This window comes from Dendrobates tinctorius, unplaced genomic scaffold, assembly GCF_039654945.1.
Source record: "Dendrobates tinctorius isolate UK_male_01 unplaced genomic scaffold, ASM3965494v1 ptg000086l, whole genome shotgun sequence".
Classification (NCBI taxonomy): Eukaryota; Metazoa; Chordata; class Amphibia; order Anura; family Dendrobatidae; genus Dendrobates; species Dendrobates tinctorius.
In genome coordinates, this window is record NW_027361754.1 from 28,913,279 (window position 1) to 28,933,188 (window position 19,910).

A 19,910-nucleotide genomic window follows, 5' to 3' on the forward strand; every position below is an offset into this window, starting at 1 on the left:
TTTCATTGCATAAAACCGACAAAACATAAAAAAAGACCTAAATGAGGTATCGCTGTAACCGTACTGACCCGAAGAATAAAACTGCTTTATCAATTTTACCGCACGCGGAACGGTGTAAACGCACCCCCCCAAAAGAAATTCATGAAACGCTGGTTTTTGTTCATTCTGCGTCCCAAAAATCGGAATAAAAAGCGATCAAAAAATGTCACGTGCCCGAAAATGGTACCGATAAAAACGTCAACTCGTCCCGCAAAAAATAAGACCTCACATGACTCGGTGGGTCAAAATACGGAAAAATTATAGCTCTCAATATGTGGTGATGCAAAAACTAATTTTACAATAAAAAGCGTCTTTTAGCGTGCGACAGCTGCCAAACATAAAAACCGCCATAAATAGTAATTCAAACCCCCCGTTATCACCCCCTTAGTTAGGGAAAAATAATAAAATAAAAAAAAATGTATTTATTTCCATTTTTCCATTAGGGTTAGGGTTAGGGCTAGGGTTAGGGTTAGGGCTAGGGCTAGGGTTAGGGCTAGGGTTAGGGTTAGGGCTGAGATTAGGGTTAGGGGTGTGTTGGGGTTCTGGTTGGAGTTAGAATTGGGGGTTTCCACTGTTTGGGCACATCAGGGGCTCTCCAAATGCAACATTGCGTCTGATCTCATTCCAGCCAATTCTGAGTTGAAAAAGTCATATGGTGCTCCTTCCCTTCCAAGCTCTGCCATGCGCCCAAACAGTGTTTTACCCCCACATGTAGGGTATCAGCCTACTCAGGACAAATTGCAAAACAATTTTTGGGGTCCAATTTCTCCTGTTACCCTTAGGAAAATAAAAAATTGGGGGCAAAAATATAATTTTTGTGGAAAAAAAAATGATTTTTTTATTTTCACGTCCGAGCGTTATAAACTTCTGTGAAGCACTTGGGGGTTCAAAGTGCTCACCACACATCTAGATAAGTTCCGTGGGGGGGGTCTAGTGTCCAAAATGGGGTCACTTGTGGGGAGTTTCAATAGTTTAGGTACATCAGGGGCTCTCCAAACGCACATGACACCCGCAGACCATTCCATCAAAGTCTGCATTCCAAAACGTCACTGCTTCCCTTCCGAGCCCCGATGTGTGTCCATACAGTAGTTTTCTCCCACATATGGGGTGTCAGCGTACTCATGACAAATTGGACAACAACTTTTGGGGTCCAATTTCTCCTGTTACCCTTGGGAAAATGAAAAAATTGGGGACTAATTGATCATGTTTGTGGAAAAAATACGATTTTTTTATTTTCATGCCCTGGCATTATAAACTTCTGTGAAGCCCTTGGGGGTTCAAACTGCTCACCTCACATCTAGATAAGTTCCTTAGGGGGTCTAGTTTTCAAAATGGGGTCATTTGTGGGGGGTTTCCACTGTTTAGGTATAATAGGGGCTCTACAAAGGCAACATGACACCCGCAGACCATTCCATCAATGTCTGCATTCCAAAACGTCACTACTTCCCTTCCGAGCCCCGACGTGTGCCCATGCAGTAGTTTTCTCCCACATATGGGGTATCAGCGTACTCATGACAAATTGGACAACAACTTTTGGGGTTCAATTTCTCCTGTTACCCTTGGGAAAATAAAAAAATTGGGGACTAATTGATCATGTTTGTGGAAAAAATACGATTTTTTTATTTTCATGCCCTGGCATTATAAACTTCTGTGAAGCCCTTGGGGGTTCAAAGTGCTCACCTCACATCTAGATAAGTTCCTTAGGGGGTCTAGTTTTCAAAATGGGGTTATTTGTGGGGGGTTTCCACTGTTTAGGTACATTAGGGGCTCTCCAAAGGCAACATGACACCCGCAGACTATTCCATCAATTTCTGCATTCCAAAACGTCACTACTTCCCTTCCGAGCCCCAACGTGTGCCCATACAGTAGCTTTCTCCCACATATGGGGTATCAGCATACTCAGGACAAATTGGACAACAACTTTTGGGGTCCAATTTCTCCTGTTACCCTTGGGAAAATAAAAAAAATGGTGACTAAAAGATCATGTTTGTGGAAAAAATACGAATTTTTTATTTTCACGCCCGGGCGTTATAAACTTCTGTGAAGCACTGGGGGGTTCAAAGTGCTCACCACACATCTAGATAAGTTCCTTGGGGGGTCTAGTTTACAAAATGGTGTCATTTGTGGGGGGTTTCCACTGTTTAGGTACATCAGGGGTTTTCCAATCGCGACATGGTGTCCGATCTCAATTCCAGCCAAAAACGTCAAATGGCGCTGCTTCCCTTCCGATCTCTGCCATGCGCCCAAATAGTGGTTTACCCCCACATGTGGGGTATCAGCGTACTCAGGACAAATTGCACAATAACTTTTAGGGTGCTGTTACCCTTGGAAAAATAAGAATTGAGGGTGAAAAGATCATTTTTGTGGAAAAAATATGATTTTTTAATTGTACGGCTTTATGTTATAAACTTCTGTGAAGCCCTTGGGGGTTCAAAGTTCTCACCACACATCTAGATAAGTTCCTTAGGGGGTCTAGTTTCCAAAATGGTGTCATTTGTGGGGGGTTTCCTCTGTTTTGGTACATCCGGGCTTTTCCAATCGCGACATGATGTCCGATCTCAATTCCAGCCAAAAACGTCAAATGGCGCTGCTTCCCTTCCGAGCTCTGCCATGCGCCCAAATAGTGGTTTACCCCCACATGTGGGGTATCAGCATACTCAGGACAAATTGCACAATAACTTTTAGGGTCCTGTTACCCTTGGGAAAATAAAAATTGGGGTGAAAAGATCATTTTTGTGGAAAAAATATGATTTTTTAATTGTACCGCTGTACGTTATAAACTTCTGTAAAGCCCTTGTGGGTTCAAAGTTCTCACCACATATCTAGATAAGTTCCTTGGGGGGTCTAGTTTCCAAAATGGGGTCACATGTAGGGGGTTTCCACTGTTTAGGTACATCAGGGACTCTCCAAACGTGACATGGCGTCCGATCTGAATTCCAGCCAATTTTGCATTGAAAAAGTCAAACGGCGCTCCTTCCATTCTGAGCTCTGCCATGCGCCGAAACAGTCGTTCCCCCCACAAATCAGGTATCAGCGTACTCAGGACAAATTGCACAATAACTTTTGCAGTCCAATTTCTCCTGTTACCCTTGGTAAAATAAAAAAAATTGAACCTGAAGTAATTTTTTTGTGAAAAAAAGTTAGATGTTTATTTTTTTTTAAATATTCAAAAAAATTCCTGTGACGCACCTAAAGGGTTAATAAACTTCTTGAATGTGGTTTTGAGCACCTTAAGGGGTGCAGTTTTTAGAATGGTGTCACTTTTGGGTATTTTCTATCATATAGACCCCTCAAAGTGGCTTCAAATGTGATGTGGTCCTAAAAATAAAATGGTGTTGTAAAAATGAGAAATCGCTGGTCAACTTTTAACCCTTATAACTTCCTAACAAAAAAAAATTTTGGTTCCAAAATTGTGCTGATGTAAAGTAAACATGTGGGAAATGTTAGTTATCAAGTTTTTTGTGTGCCGTATCACTGTGATTTAAGGGCATAAAAATTCAAAGTTGAAAAATTGCGAAATTTTCAAAATTTTTGCCAAATTTCCGTTTTTTTCACAAATAAACGCAAGTTATTTGAATGAAATTTTACCACTATTATGAAGTACAATATGTCACGAGAAAACAATGTCAGAATCACCAGGATCCATGGAAGCGTTCCAGAGTTATGACCTCATAAAGGTACAGTGGTCAGAATTGTAAAAATTGGCCCGGTCATGAACGTGCAAACCACCCTTGGGGGTGAAGGGGTTAAACAGCTCTGGGACAGCGTGGCGACTTTTGAGTGGCGACTTTTGTGTTTCGACTTTTATATGGCGAGGTTGGTGTATGTGTGGTGAAATGTGTGCTGAAGGTGGTATATGTGTTGAAGCACATGGTAGTGTGTGGCGCATTTTGTGTGTGTGTTCATATCCCCGTGTGTGGTGAGTATCCCATGTCAGGGCCCCACCTTAGCAACTGTACGGTATATACTCTTTGGCGCCATCGCTCTCATTCTTTAAGTCCCCCTTGTTCACATCTGGCAGCTGTCAATTTGTCTCCAACACTTTTCCTTTCACTTTTTCCCCCATTATGTAGAAAGGGGCAAAATTGTTTGGTGAATTGGAACGCGCGGGGTTAAAATTTCGCCTCACAACATAGCCTATGACGCTCTCGGGGTCCAGACGTGTCACTGTGCAAAATTTTGTGGCTGTAGCTGCGACGGTCCGGATGCCAATCCTGGACATACATACATACACACCCACATTGAGCTATATACAGTATATATTATATATATATATATATATATATATATATATATATATATATATATATATATATATATACACACACACTGGGGAGAAAAGTAATTAGTCAGCCACCAACTGTGCATGTTCTCCCACTTAAAAAGATGAGAGAGGCCTGTAATTGACATCATAGGTAGACCACAACTATGAGACACAAAATGAGAAAGCAAATCCAGAAAATCACCTTGTCTGATTGGCAAGATTTATTTTGCAAATTATGTTGGCAAATAAGTATTTGGTCATTAACAAAAGTTCATCTCAATATTTTGTTATGTATCCTTTGTTGGTAATGACGGAGGTCAATTGTTTTCTGTAAATCTTCACAAGGTTGGCACAAACTGTTGGTGGTATGTTGGCCCATTCCTCCATGCACATCTCCTCTAGAGCAGTGATGTTTTGGGCCTGTCGCTGGGCAACACAGACTTTCAAATCCCTCCAAAGGTTTTCTATAGAGTTGAGATCTGGAGACTGGCTAGCCCACTCGATGGACCTTCATAAGCCAATCCTTCGTTGCCTTGGTGGTGTGCTTGGGATCATTATCATGTTGCAAGACCTATGCACGTTTCATCTTCAATGCCCTTGCTGATGGAAGGAGGTTTGCACTCAAAATCTCATGATACATGTCCCATTCATTCTTTCATGTACACGGATCAGTTGTCCTGGTCCATTTGCAGAGAAACCGCCCCAATGCATGATGTTTACACCACCATGCTTCAGTAAATATGGTGTTCTCTGGATGCAACTCAGCATTCTATCTCCTCCAAACAAGACGAGTTTTGTTTCTACCAGACAGTTCTACTTTGGTTTCATCAGACCATATGACATTCTCCCAGTACTCTTCTGGATAATCCAAATGCTCTCTAGCAAACTTCAGACTGGCCCGGACATATCCTGGCTTAAGCAAGGAGACATGTCTGGTACTGCAGGATCTGAGTACCTGGTGGCATAGTGTGTTACTGATGGTAGCCTTTGTTATGGTGGTCCCAGCTCTATGCAGGTCATTCATTAGGTCCCCCCCCATGTAGTTCTGGGATTTTTGCTCACCGTTCTGGTTATCATTTTGACCCCATGGGGTGAGATCTTGCGTGGAGCCCCAGTTCGCAGTTCGACGGAGATTATCAGTGGTCATGTATGTCTTCCATTTTCTTATTATTGCTCCCACAGTTGATTTCACCACACCAAGCTGCTTGCCTATTGCAGATTTAGTCTTCCCCACCTGGTGTAGGGCTACAATTTTGTTTCTGATGTCCTTCCACAGCTCTTCACCATAGTGGAGTTTGGAGTGTGACTGTTTGAGGTTATGGACAGGTGTCTTTTTTACTGATAAGCTAAAACTGGTGTCAGTACTTCAGGTAATGAGTGGAGGACAGAGGAGTCTCTTAGGCCTGTTTCACACATCCGTATTTTACCATCAGTCAAAATCCGCCGTTTTGCAAAAAAACCGGATCCGCCATTTTGCTTGGTGGATCCGTTTTTTTCCGATTGAGTTGCATTACCGGCAGATCTTGACGGATGGCCATCCGCTGGATCCGTTTTTTTGCGGATCCGCCAAAATTTTGGCGTTCGCCAACATGCCTGGACGGACAATGCAACATTTTTTCGGGTGGCCGGATCCGCATTTTATAGCAGCGGTTCCTTTAACATTCTTCCTTCGACGGATCCGTTAAAACAACGGTCCGGTGCCAAACGTTGTGGTCAGTACAGGAACGGATCCATTGTCTGCCATTTTAGCGGATTTTAACTGACGAAAACAACTGATGTGTGAAACAGACCTTAGAGAAGAAGTTACAGGTCTGTGAGAGCAGAAATCTTGCATGTTTTTAGGTGACCAAATACTTATTTTCCACCATAATTTGCAAAATAAATCTTGATAAATCAGAGAAGGTGATTTTCTGGATTTGTTTACTCATTTTGTCCATCATAGTTGTGGTCTACCTGTGATGTCAATTACAGGCCTCTCTCATCTTTTCATCTTTTTCAGTGGAAGAACTTGCACAATTGGTGGCTGACTAAATACTCCCCCCCCCCACAGACCTATTTTTGCTTGCGTTCATTTGCACATCACTCACTTGCACATAGTACTTTTTAAGTCATAGGTTGACTTTATCTTGGAGTTAAATAAAAGTTACTTTTTACTCATGTGTCCTTTCTCTCACATGTCTTACTCATACCACTATTCTGTTTTCTGGGGTAAATTTTTGTGATATATAAGACTCAAAAAAAGCAACAAAATTTTGCTGGGTTACATCTCTCATCCATACAGTATTACATGCTATTGGGTACATTTCGTTTATATATAACCCTTAAAAAACTTGTTTAAAATTTAAATCTGTATTATTTTGCTCACCCATAGAATATTCATTGGTCTGGAGTACATTTCCTTGGTATATACCCTAAAGAGTGCATCGCTTTTATGAGTCTAGGATTACCAATACATGACAATTTGAACAGAATGTGTATGAGGCTCTCCTTTATGTCTAATACAGGGTGTATCAGAGTACCTCATTTTTGGCAGTTCTTGCTTCCTTAAAAAATTACACTGAAATTTCATATTTTTTTAATTAAAAAATCAATTTTGGTTTACTTAAAATATGTATTTTTAAAATTATTTTTAAATTTTGCCTTATATGCAAGTGGTTATACAGTAAAAAATGATTCTTAATATTTTTTTCTTGTAATATGTAATTTGTCGGTTTGGAATGTTTTATTCTCATTCCTTAACCCCTTTACTTCCTTCTCTTTGATGTGGGCTCCAGCACTGAACTCACATCTTTCCCAGGCCATGTCAGCTGTTTTGAACAGCTGACATGTGCCCGCAATAGCCGAGGGTGGAATCGCGATCCACCCACGGCTATTAACTAGTTGAATGCCGCTGTCAAACTCTTGACAGCGGCATTTACCGCACGCTTCCAGCCATCGGGTCGGAAATCCACGCACCGGTCACCCCCGTCACGTGATCGCGGGTCATTGATTCGTCCAGAGGTCTATGGCAGCTTCTAGTCTCCCATGGAGGCTATTCAAGCATGCCAAAAGTAAAAAAAAAGTTTTTAAAAATATTAAAAAGTAAAATATAAAAAGGTTCAAATCACCCCCCTTCGCCCCATTCAAAATAAAACAATAAAAATAAAAAATCAAAACAAACACATATTTGGTATGGCCGCGTTCAGAATCACCTGATCTTTCAATAAAAAAAAGGATTAACCTGGTCGCTAAACGGCGTAGCGAGAAAAAAAGACAAAACGCCAGAATTACGTTTTTTTTGGTCACTGCGACATTGCATTAAAATGCAATAATGAGCGATCAAAAGATTGTATCTGTACCAAAATGATATCAATAAAAACGTCAGCTCAGCATGCAAAAAATAAGCCCTCACCCAACCCGAGATCACAAAAAATGGAGACACTACGGTTATTGGAAAATGGCTGCATTTTTTTTTTTTTTTAACAAACTTTGGATTTTTTTTACCACTTAAATAAAAAAGAACCTAGACACGTTTGGCATCTATGAACTCGTAATGATCTGGAAAATCAAAATAGCAGGTCAGTTTCAGCATTTGGTGACCATGGTAAAAACAAATCCCCAAAAAACTTTGTGGAATTGCACTTTTTTGCAATTTCACAGCACTTGGAATTTTTTCCCATTTTTAAAGGACTTGATATGGAAAAACCAAAAGGTGTTATTCAAAAGTACAACTTGTCCTGCAAAAAACAAGCCCTGACATGGCCACATTGATGGAAAAACAAAAAATGTATGGCTCTGGGAATAAGGGGAGCGAAAACAAACGCAAAAACGAAAAAGGGCTGTGGTGCGAAGGGGTTAAAGTGGAGTAAAAGTGTGACCCCATTGCTTTCAGCAGTGGTCTAGAAGTCAGATGCTTCCAGGGGTCTTCCCCATGCTGTTCTCTTTCCATTCAGCACTATCCACATCCATTTGAACATTTTCACTATCCCACGTTTCATAATACAAATACACATAAAACTTATCACATGATCAATAAACCTTGCTCTGCAAACTACAATATTGAAAATATGACCTGCCATTCAAGCTATAATAGATCCATTCTTCTGGCTGCAAGATTATTGAAAAACAATTACTAGCGAGCAGCACTAAAGACCATGAAAAGAATAACCAGCTCGATCGTGTACTCAGTCTTCTTATGATAAATCCAAAGATTGCAGTTTCAATTTCTGGAAACAATGAGGAATGTATCCAAAAAAAAAAGTCATCAAGCACAATATTATACACTGTAAACACATGTTCTGCACTTTATTTCCCTGTTCCATAGCCAGAGAAGTAACGGCGATTTTTTTTCCTCCATCCGGAGCGGTCCATGGTCCTGATTATAGTGCGATAACCAGAATCTATTCATAAAGGAAGGGTTATTATAATTTATTGTGTGATATTATGCAGCCACATATCCTGTTTAACCATCTGTATTCTTGAGACCGCAGGGAAATGGAGCGCCCCGCGGGGCCTGGGGGTACTCGGTACCGGGCCTGTCGACTTCCATGGGGGACGGTGTCACAGTGGCGGCGACCCGGTCCGTGGCCCAGAGGCGTCCAGTAATAAAAATAGGAGAAAATGGTGTGATATTTATGTGGTAAAAATGAAAATAAAGTTATTAGATGGTGAAATACGTGACGCCACCTGTGGTATTCTAGTCAGAGGTGACCAGCGCTGGGGTGTTGCTTCTCTGGGATGGATGTTGGGTGCAGCTATGATGTTGTAGCCCTCCACAGGTAGGGCTGTAGTCCCAGGGCAAAGATGTTAAATAAATAGTCAAAATGGCTGTAAACGTTGGGGTGCAGATAAATGAGAGGAGGACACAGAGAGGTGCAGTTTCTTTACCTTTTACTGATAATAGGCTGCAGTCCGGAGTACCACATACAGGTGATGGAATGAGTTTGGCTCGCCTGGAGGCATTCAGGGGATCCACCTTGCCAGGTGGGGGTTTAGGACCTTCCTTTCTGCGCTTTGGGTGTGGGTCTCCGCTGTATATAACTATGCTGCGACCCTCTATTCGTGATGGTTTCACTAACCTGTACGGCTGTCAGCGTGAGCCTATTCCACGGGTACCGTTCTCTTCACCGTCGGCCCCGGGCTCCTTATCCACTGTCGTGCCCTCAGGTGTTCAATGTGCACAGGAATTTACAATCCCCTGTACTTTCAGATTCGGCTATCAGGACTTACAGCTCCTGTCAGCCTAGGACTCTGATGTCCCTTTTCTCTTTATTAGCATTTCACTCAGGGGTCTGCTATATGCAGTAGTTTAGCTTCCCTAGAGTCTCTTAGTCTCTGCTCTTGTCCTTTTTCTTTGGGAGCGCACCACCGCCACTGCAGATTGACAGTTTGGGTCGCCTGTTTGGTCCCACCACTGGTCTTAAAGAAACCTCCTCCTCCTCTTCCTCCTATAAAAGTTTTTATCCTCTTAATATATTGCAGTCATCATATTATACAGCACTGTGTACTTACAATTGCTTATTTTGCCTTGCTACCCAATTAATTCTTTTGTTTTTTCTGCTCTATGTAGAATCAGGAAGTCTCTTTCACCTGCATGAATCATTCTGATTTTCACCTCCTGATCCAACTGCTCCCTCCGCCAGGGACTTTTGCAGAGATTACTCATGCAGGAAAAAGTGATCTCCTGTTTCTACATAGAGCTTGGAAGGATTCAGATAGCCAGTGTTCAATCACGTGATGTCAGACCCAATGGAAAAGATAATAATTAACTGTGTAGAAAGGCAAAATGAGCAATTGTAATTACACAGTGCTATATAATAGGATGAGTGCAATATATTGAGAGGATAAAAACTTTGATGGGAAAAGAAGGAGGAGGAGGAGGAAGAGGAGGAGTAGAGCTTCTTTATCCCAGCGCTTTCCCATCCTGCAAGCAGAGACAGATGGACTGAGATTGGTTGCGTCCAGCCAGCATCATTGTCACCAGCAAAAATCATCCGGCCTGCAAGTGGCTCAAGCTTCTTACCTAGGTATCTGGCCACTCATAGAATGGTAGAGTTGGAAGGGACCTCCTCGGTCATTGTGTCCAACCCCCTGCTCAAAAGCAGGATTCACTAAATCATCCCAGACAGATGTCTGTCCAGCCTCTGTTTGAAGACTTCCATGGAAGGAGAGCTCACCACCTCTCATGGCAGCCTGTTCCACTCATTGATCACCCTAACTGTCCGAAAGTTTTTTCTAATATCTAATCTGTGTCTCCTCCCATTGCTTCTAGTCTTTTCTTGTGCAAATGAGAATAAAGATGATCCTTCTACAATGTGACAGCCCTTGAGATATTTGTAGATAGCTATTAAGTCTCCTCTCTGTCTTCTTTTTTTGCAAGCTAAACATTCTCAAATCCTGTAACCGTTCCTCATAAGACAGGGTTTGCAGACCGGTCACCATTCTGGTCACTCTTCTATGAACTTGCTCCAGTTTGTTGATGTCTTTTTTAAAATGTGGTGCCCAAAACTGGACACAGTATTCCAGATGAGGTCTGACCAAAGAGGAGTAGAGGGAAATAATGACTTCACGTGATCTAGACTGTATGCAGTTAATACATCCCAGAATTGCATTTGCCTTTTTTGCTGCTGCATCACACTGTTGATTCATGTGCAGTCTGTGATCTATTAGTATACCCAAGTCTTTTTCACATGTGCTGTTGTTTAGCCCTATTAATCTCTTTCTGTATATGCTTTTTTCATTTTATTGCCCAGATGTAGTACTTTGCATTTTCCCTGTTAAAAACCATTCTGTCAGTTGCTGCCCACTGCTCCAGTTTATTTATATATTTTTATATCCTCTCTCTCTCTTCTCTAGTATTAGCTATCCTCTGAGAATGCAGTGGTGACCGGTAACCTAGCCAATGAGCTGTACACCATTGAATAAAAAAAATCCCTCCTGTCTTGTGAACGGAAAGGATTTTTAATAAGAGGTAAGTTGCAAAGTCGTTCGTTTTTCCAAGCACTGTGCAATGTTTCACCATTTAAGAAATTGAGACAACGCCTTCAATCCCAGGAATGACAATCTCCGCACACCACAGAACATAGATAAAATACAAGGTGTAACATATACAGCAGTATAATTTCAAATGGCGCCTTAATACTAATGAAACAGTGAAATGTAATTAACATAGGAATATAACACTGTATTACTGAAAATTTTAACTGCTTAAAGGTTGCTTAAGAATAAATGCAAATGTGTTGTGGTGTAGTAACCACTGTGTCCACTAGGGGGTGCTGTGCGGATGTCCCAAGAGAACGGATGAGTGGCAGAATTCTGAAGGATGGTTATGTATCTCAAGTTCGGTGGCCTTGAGATGGAGACTTAGGTATGAGTATTGATCAGCAATGATATTGCTGAGGTGTTGTTTCAAGGTGTAAGGGAGAAGTCTCCAGGTAATTAGAGAGTTGGGCAGGTCTGGTTACCTACAAACCCACCGAGGGGTGGATCTGAAAACACCTGTAGTAAAAGGCTATGTGAGTGTGTGAAGGACCTGTGATGAGGTCATAGTCATGTGACCCGGTGGGCGTGGCTATAGACCATATAATGTGGCCAGGGTAGGTCACATGGGGTGAATGCTGGGACCCGGTTGGTCCAGTGTGAAAGGTCCCGCTAGGAGAAGGATCTCTTGGCTAACAGCCTGTGGAGTGACTGTGTAATGGCTGCCAGCACCTGTTAGTTCCCTGGAGGGAATGAATGTCGGCTGCATGATAAACGTGTGCGGGATGCTGAAGCCGCATGAGGAGCCCTGACGTGGGTGAGATAATTGTGAGGCTAAGAGAGCCTGCGTACTGGACATTGATAACCAGAGTGAAGCACTATAATGGACGCTATGCAGATGTTATGAAGTTATGTTGCTTCTACGGGTTTATGATGGTAATTACCAAAGAAAAAAGCAGTCAAAAATCCATAAAATGTAATGTTTATTGAAAATACTAATAAAAGTAAATATAAATAAAATGGACACACAGTATGTGGAAGGGGAGAAACAGCATATAAATGAGCACAATGGTCCTTAGGGCCAACTATGCTGCAAACACCTAGTCAGGCAAATAGAATGCAGAGCTAAATATTATAGCTGATATTAAGTCAGGAGCACATAATTACAAAAAGTATAGCAAGAGGTGTATATAACATCATCATGTAGCAAGTGCTACTGCCCTTAATAGAAAATGTTCCCTGCCAAGGTGAAAGATACAGAGTCATTCAATAAATAGTGCACAAGAAGCATCATAGCAATGATGTAAAGAACTGCATGACTATACCTAGAACCGGTGAAGCAGCAAGGTCGGTCCTGTCCCCGACGTGCGTTTCGGAGCCAAGCGACTCCTTCCTCAGGGGGCGTGGTGATGGTGAATAAACCGCATGGACTGCTGTGTTTTGATGGAAAACCTGTGCAGGATGTGATTTGTTCGCTGCCTAGCGAGAATCCCCTAACTAAATGACAGCGCTAACTCACAGTGTGTTAATATGTCATCCAATAAATAATGTTTACATGCACATTTTTATTTTTACATTTAAAGTGCCCTTGTAACATTACAATAAATGGTATAGTACAAAATATGCAGGGTTTTTTTGGGGAAATTTTACTTAGAGTTGGATGAATGTAAAGGTGGATATTCTTGAGAGGGCTTCAACCAATCATATTCATTGTTACTAGACCTGCATGGCAAACTATGCCAAATGGGATGTACAAGAATGGGACCCCCAATGAATATTCATGAGCCTCATCGTTGAGAAATTTACAGCTGCAATCGAAATTAATCAACCCCCATTGCAGATTAGATTTATTTGCAAAATTCACAAACTTGCCAACTATGTATCCAACTGTATCTCTGGGAACATTCAATTATGTTGTATCTTTTTGTGTCCTTTTCATGGTTTTTGCAAAGCAACATTCTCTACTCTACACTTTTTGGACCGCTCTCTTGACAACCCAATCTGAAAGTCCGAGTGCTGTCCTATTTTTTTCATGAACTCATAGACTTGCATTGGCGACTTGATCAGAGAAATCGGTCATGGCGCCGTGATTTTGTGTGTATCATGGACATATGAACTGCCCCATAGACTATAAGGACTCGTTCACACGTCCGATAAAATCGGACCGATTATTCTGATAAGACTTTGATCAGAGTTTGGGCCAAGTGTCATCCATTTTTCTCTTATGTGCAAATTTAAAAAAAAAAAAAAGGTTTCTCCACCTTCTCCATTCTGATAGTCAGTGAAACTAAGATAGCACTCGGATGTCATTTTCAGTGGACCTCTCTGTTCATGAAAAATTAGACATGTGAATGCCCCATAGGAACAAGTGCTATCCATAAAAAACAATAGCACTTGGAAATCTCAATGAACAACTATGACTTCTATCTGTGAAAAAAAATGGATAGAACTCATACGAGGAAAATTAAAGTGTGAATGAGCCCTTACAGTGTGAGGAAGAGACTTTTGGCATGTCAGAAGTTCAGATTGGTCAAGGTCCAGGTGCTAAAATGTTCACGGATCACTAAAATGAAAGGACAGAAGTTCTCAGTTAAGTGTGGTCTCCTCTCAGACTCAAGGAGGATGTCTAGCATTTCAATTTCTTTTTAGTGATCATTAGGCGTCTCGGCAGCTGGACAATCACATATCAACACTTCTGACGTGAGATCTGGCTCATGTTAGACTGGAGAGTGGCCAGTGTGGTACGCAGAATTGTGGGGGTCTCAGTCGTCGGATCCTATGAGCCTCTTGGACATGAAATGTTAAAACTTCTCACATTCTCTTACATATCTATAACTTTGTCCACCACTACAAATATCATTGCCACTTACCAGCTTTGACGCGGATGTTTGGACTCCGGATTTTACCAGCAGAGTTCTCCGCCGTACAGAAATAGTCATTGTCATGTATAAAGCTATTAAAAGCGGACTGAGAAAAGGGGTAGAGCTGGAGTGTGCCATTGGCGTGGACGTGCCTAATATGAGGCACATCATAAATGTCATCTCCTGTGCCCAGGTACCATCGGAGGGTGGCGCTGGGAGATCCAGCTGCAGGGCAGGGGATGAACACCCCCACTGTGCTGGAGAATGTGATCTGCAGCAAAGAAGTGTTCACAAAGTATAAACTCGTGCTGGCATCCTCAGAGCAAGCTGTGGAGAAAAAGAAGAAGACACGTCAGACAGAAAGTTCTTCTGTTGTCATCAGATGTATATAACATGGCAATAAATGTACTAGAGGGTACCTGTCATTTTAACAAACTTCTAACATTTCACATGATTTGATTGGGGGTATGGGGGGTGTCAGAGAACCCCATAATTACTGAAACAATGGGTAAGAACTTGGGCTCCCTCAGCTCTCCGAGGAGAGCAAGACAACAGCCAAGCTCAGTTGGGTGCCCTGTCCCTTTGTTTTAGCAATCAGTGGATGTTTCATTACTTGGACCACCAACCAATTTAAACTTATGACATATCAGGAGGTAAAGCACAATTTAGAAACATTTCTTTGTCTTAACATGGGGACGGGAGCAAAAAAACTAAACAGGAAAGTGGTTTTGAAAAGTACTCTTCGTAGAGCAGTACTTCCAAGAAGCATCTAATAACGCATGAACTATGCAGTTAAAACAGCACTTTCAGCAGGGAGTTTGGGAGAGAAGGAAGTAAAATAAGCTAATGAAGTGGATTATAAAAATTCAAGGTCAATCAATAATTAAAAAACAGTCTTTAAGTTTCACTTGATTAACGGTCCCAAAAAAGTTAATGAAAGAACTTGCAAAAAGCTGCATGATTGTCATGGTCCTTATTGAACAGGACAAGGTCCATGATGATCCTTAACTTTCATGTCATCAGTTACTAGTTGGGAGCCCCAAATACACATCCGATGGGTGACAGATCCCATCAAAATCAAAGTTTGGCGGACTCTATGCACTGCTATATCCTCACCACCATCAATTGTTGTTAAAAACAGGCAAAAGTATATTTTTTATATTATATATATACGATTCACACAGTATATATATATATATTTATACTGTGTAAATAAATAAATATATATATATATATATATATATATATATACATACACACACACACATACACACAATATAAGTGCTCCTTTGGTTATACATGGATTTTAATACGAGTTACAGTGTTATAACCAACATTAAGTGTGAATTATCACCTATTCATAGAAAAGGTGATAACTTGATGACGAGATGAGGGTTTGACCCACTGGGACCTTGTTAAAATTGGTGCTGCTCATGCATATGTGTCCCTGCTCCATCTATTGACTATTGGACTGCTTTGTCAGTCCAGCAGCCCTATAGAAAACGGAAGGAGCAGAAGCATATGTGTGGCCATTGTTCCATTCCAACCGGACAGTTTAGAGCCTTTTTCCTCACACTTGGAGGGAGTCCCAACCAGACTCCCAACGATCAGCAAGATATTACCTATCTCGTGGACGAAGGTTAAAATAACCCTTTAAGTAGACTCAACTATTCAATTTCATAGACCAGTGCACTATGCCAACATAATTCATACAATATGTGGAAAACTGAATGTTACAATCCCAATCTGATCACATATGCTGAAGAGCTGAACTTTGATAGAATATTCACCTTCCATGAACCAATATATAAATTAACTAGGTAAGAAATAAAATGCTCTGCTTCCTCCATTAACGCACTCAAGGGGCCACTTTCCTTTGACTCAGTGAAACTGACTTTAATTGGATGTAAGTGTGGAGGCCACTCGCACTTTTGCACATTGTGTGAGGTTTCCTGGTATTCTGTAAGGATAAGACACAGAAGGGATCTGTGGATCACTGGCCACATGCGTCTCCGTACGTGGGGGTTTGTGCTCACCCGTGCGTGTACAATGTAGAGAAAGTGTCCTTGTTAATGAGCCATTATTGAGAAAACTCATTTTAAGATGCTGTAAAATGAAAACATACAAATTATTTTTTGTGTAAGCGGGGCTTCTAAGACCCTGGACATCAGGTTTCTACGGCAACTGAATAATTATGAAATTCGGGACAACAATGCAAAATTAAATTGAGCCTTTTGTTATGCCCCTTAAGCAGCTGAATATTCAATGAACTGAAGCTAACTTGTGTGTCTAACCTGTTTTTTTATTTTTAGAAATTTTTCTAGTATACTGTGCAGACTATTCCTCTCTGTAAGCTCCAATTTTCAGTTGTCTCTTATCTAGTAAGTGCAGACTACCTGCTACATCTTCCATACACAGCACTCAGAGCCATGAGGAATCACTGTTCTCCTATCTCTATATATCACATGATCAGAAGAAGCAGCAGCATGAAGGACAGTATACAGCAGGACTGAGCAGTGCACCTGTGAACCCAGCAATGAAATGAGAAAAAAACTTAATAAAAATAAACAGCAGCATCTCTATCTCGGCTGCTTTTTTTTTTTTTTTTACCCCTTTTCTTGTTTCTCCCTTCCCTCTCCATATGCAGCACATGATCAGAAGCAGCAGCAGCAGCAGCATGGAGGACACTATACACCAGTACTGAGCAGTGTAGCTGTGAATCCAGCACTGAGATGAGCACAATGCTTCATTGAAAACAGCAGCATCTGTATCTCTCTCTTGGTAGCTTCCTTCTTTTTTTTTACTCCCATTCCCGTTTCTCCTTTCCCTTTATATACGTAGCATATGATCAGGAGTAGTAGCATGAAGGACATTAAACAGCAGTATTGAGAAGTGTAGTTGTGAATACTGCACTGAGATTAGATAAACAGCAAAAGATTCTCTCCCTCAGTAGCTACCTTATTGCTTCCCCATTTCCTATTTTTCTTCTCCTTCTCCATAAAGTTCTATAGGCAACATGTTACCTAATGCCTAAGTTAGCTGAAAGACTATTTTGGGCACTGGTCAAAATTACTCTTATTGTGAACAGTTAAACAAGTTGAATATGAAATTAACTCTAAAAAGGCCTAAAGTTAAAGATGACACAATTCCTTTGTATTTTAGGCAAAAAAATATATAACCTTTTTTCATTTTACAAATTCCTCAGATCGAAATGTAATTAAGAAATGGCAGTTAATAAGATCAGTAGAGGTTAAGATAAGGTCTGGAACACCAAGCAAAATTTTCAGTGAGACGTGCTCGTAGGATTGCTAGAGAGGCAAATCAGAATCCCGCTTGACTGCAAAAGACCTTCAGAAAGATTTATAAGACTCTGAAATTGTGGTACATTGTTCTACTGTTCAGAGACATCTACATAAATATGGCCTTAATAGAAGAGTCATCAAAAGAAAACCCTCTCCTGCATCCTCACAATAAAATTCAGCATCAGACGTATGCAAAAGAACATCTAAACAAGCCTGATGCATTTTGAAAACAAGTCTTGTGGACCAATAAGGTAAAATAGAACTCTTTTGCCACAATGATCAAAGTTATGTGTGGAGAAAAGGGGCACAGAATTTCAGGAAAAGAACATCTCACCAACCAATAAGCATGGTGGTGGGTCAATCATGCTTTTGGGTTGTGTTGCAGCCAATGGCATGGGGAACATTTCATGGATAGAGGGAAGTATGGATTCAATGAAATTTCAACAAATTCTTGATGCAAACATAACACCCATCTGTAAAAAAGCTGAAGGTGAAAATAGGATGTCTTCCACAAATAGATAATAATTCTTAACACTCGTCAAAATCCAAAATAGATTACCTCAAAAGGTCAAGCTGAAGGTTTTACAATGGCCCTCCCAGTCCTCTGATCTGAGCACTATTGAAAATCTGTGGCTAGCCCTCGAAATAGCAAAGGATACAAGATGGCTACAAAAAGTATTTCTATGCTGTCATACTTTCAAAAGGGGGCTCTACTAGGTACTAACCATGCAGGGTGCAAAAACTTTTGCATCTTCCCATTTTCCATTATGTAATTTTTAAAATTTAAAAGATGAAAATATATATTTTTTTCCCGTAAAATACAGAGGAAATGTGTCATCTGTAACTTTAGGCCTGTTCGTGGTAACAGTAATTTTGATCAGGGGTGACCAAACTTTTCCATGCCACTGTATATTGCTGGAGGTCTCAGTACCTGGCCCTATACCAATCTACAGAACATTTAAGACATATACAAAAGGTAAAAAGAAAAACTTTCCAAAGTTTAGTTCCACTTTATGTTTGCTTCCATCGTCTTGTCCGGCGCTCCATGGAAGGATCCTGTACATGGCTTCAGTTATACAAAAATCAAATACTGCTGCTAAAATATATTTTTGTTGTAAATATAGAAACCGTCTTGAACTTCGGAGCCCTGTACTAAATATTCATGTGGCGGGAGAATTTCAGATTGAGGATTCAGTCAAGCACAAGGATGTCAGGGCGCCGTGCTGGGACGCTCGCTTGAAGGAAGCCTATTTGCAAACATCATAAAGGTCAATGTAAAGTTTGTGCCGTAGGTAGTATTGCTGCATGGGCGGTATTATTTTATTATTAATTGTGCCTTTAATTAGTATATTGCTTCTTTGTAATTAGAGGAAGAACTGGAGCGATCACTGACACAGTACCTGCATGGCATGAAGTTACCATCCTAGAATCGGAAAACAGGCTGGGACATTGAATACTCTGGATCACAGACATCTGAGCTGCCCTAGTTTTATCAGCCAGCGACTTGGATATCTGAGGTGCTTGCTGGCAGAAATCACCCTTTATGGACTTTAATGATTTTTTCAAACTTTATCCTTAGAAGTGGCCATGGATATCATAAGGCCACTGTGCAAAACATTATATGAAATAGGGTTCATCATGGAGTAAGTACCCCATATGTCTCTCTAACAATCAACCAGTAATTGTTCGCGTGCAAGCTAATAAAATGAAAGCAAAAACTATTTGTAAGCAGACAATGGCCCTCATGTACCTTCTGGGCCACTGAGCAGCTGCACAGGTAACATATGGCATTTCCTCAACTGATCATTAGTATTAATGAAGGATTCATGGGGATGCGGCCAATCCATAATTGCCAACAGTCCTGAATTTGCCAGGACTATATTGATTTTTTTAGAAATAGCCTTGGCAAACTTAGAGATGTTCTGGCCCAAGAAGACTTTGAGGGTTACCTAAATCCCAAGCACAAATGAAAGGTCAGTCGTAGAACCTGCAGTGGGACTAATAATTCTCAAAATTGCCATCAGAAATGTTGGTAACTAAGTCATGAAGCAGAATGATGGTGCTCTTAACTGTTCACCTTGTGTTTTGTTGTTTGGTGAAGGTCAAGGGGTAGGACCCTCACTGATCATATGTTGATGGCTTGACCTAATGAGGTTACTAAATACAATCCATCTACAAGATGCACCAAAATACTGGTATAAAAGGAGAACTTCTGCAATGTGTAGACTCAAAATGCACAATCTTTACTCATCGGTACCAAGAAGAAAGTCATCGGACATGTTTTCCATTATGTCTCACACACCCTGGAACTACTTCGTGTTTGCTCTGAACATCTGTCATGTGTAATAAGATAAGAAGGGTTAATTATTACAGATTATTAGCCCGGTCTCCTTGTTGTTGGGTACTATAAACTCATCGAGATATATATTGTCCTGAGCTTCACCAAATATTGTGTCAGTGGGGCGGAGGAAAGTCATTATCGATCTG

At 40.9% G+C, this 19,910-nt stretch overlaps 1 protein-coding gene across 2 annotated transcripts in view; it reads right to left on the reverse strand.

Annotated features, from left to right (window-relative positions):
• The window catches only part of DSCAML1 (DS cell adhesion molecule like 1), a 309,575-nt gene that overhangs the window by 231,161 nt on the left and 58,504 nt on the right, over positions 1-19,910 (reverse strand). For both annotated transcript variants that reach the window (XM_073585240.1, XM_073585241.1), the window contains exon 2: positions 14,131-14,448. In XM_073585240.1, coding sequence (XP_073441341.1) covers positions 14,131-14,448 — 318 coding nt within the window. The remainder of the gene's footprint in view (positions 1-14,130; positions 14,449-19,910) is intronic.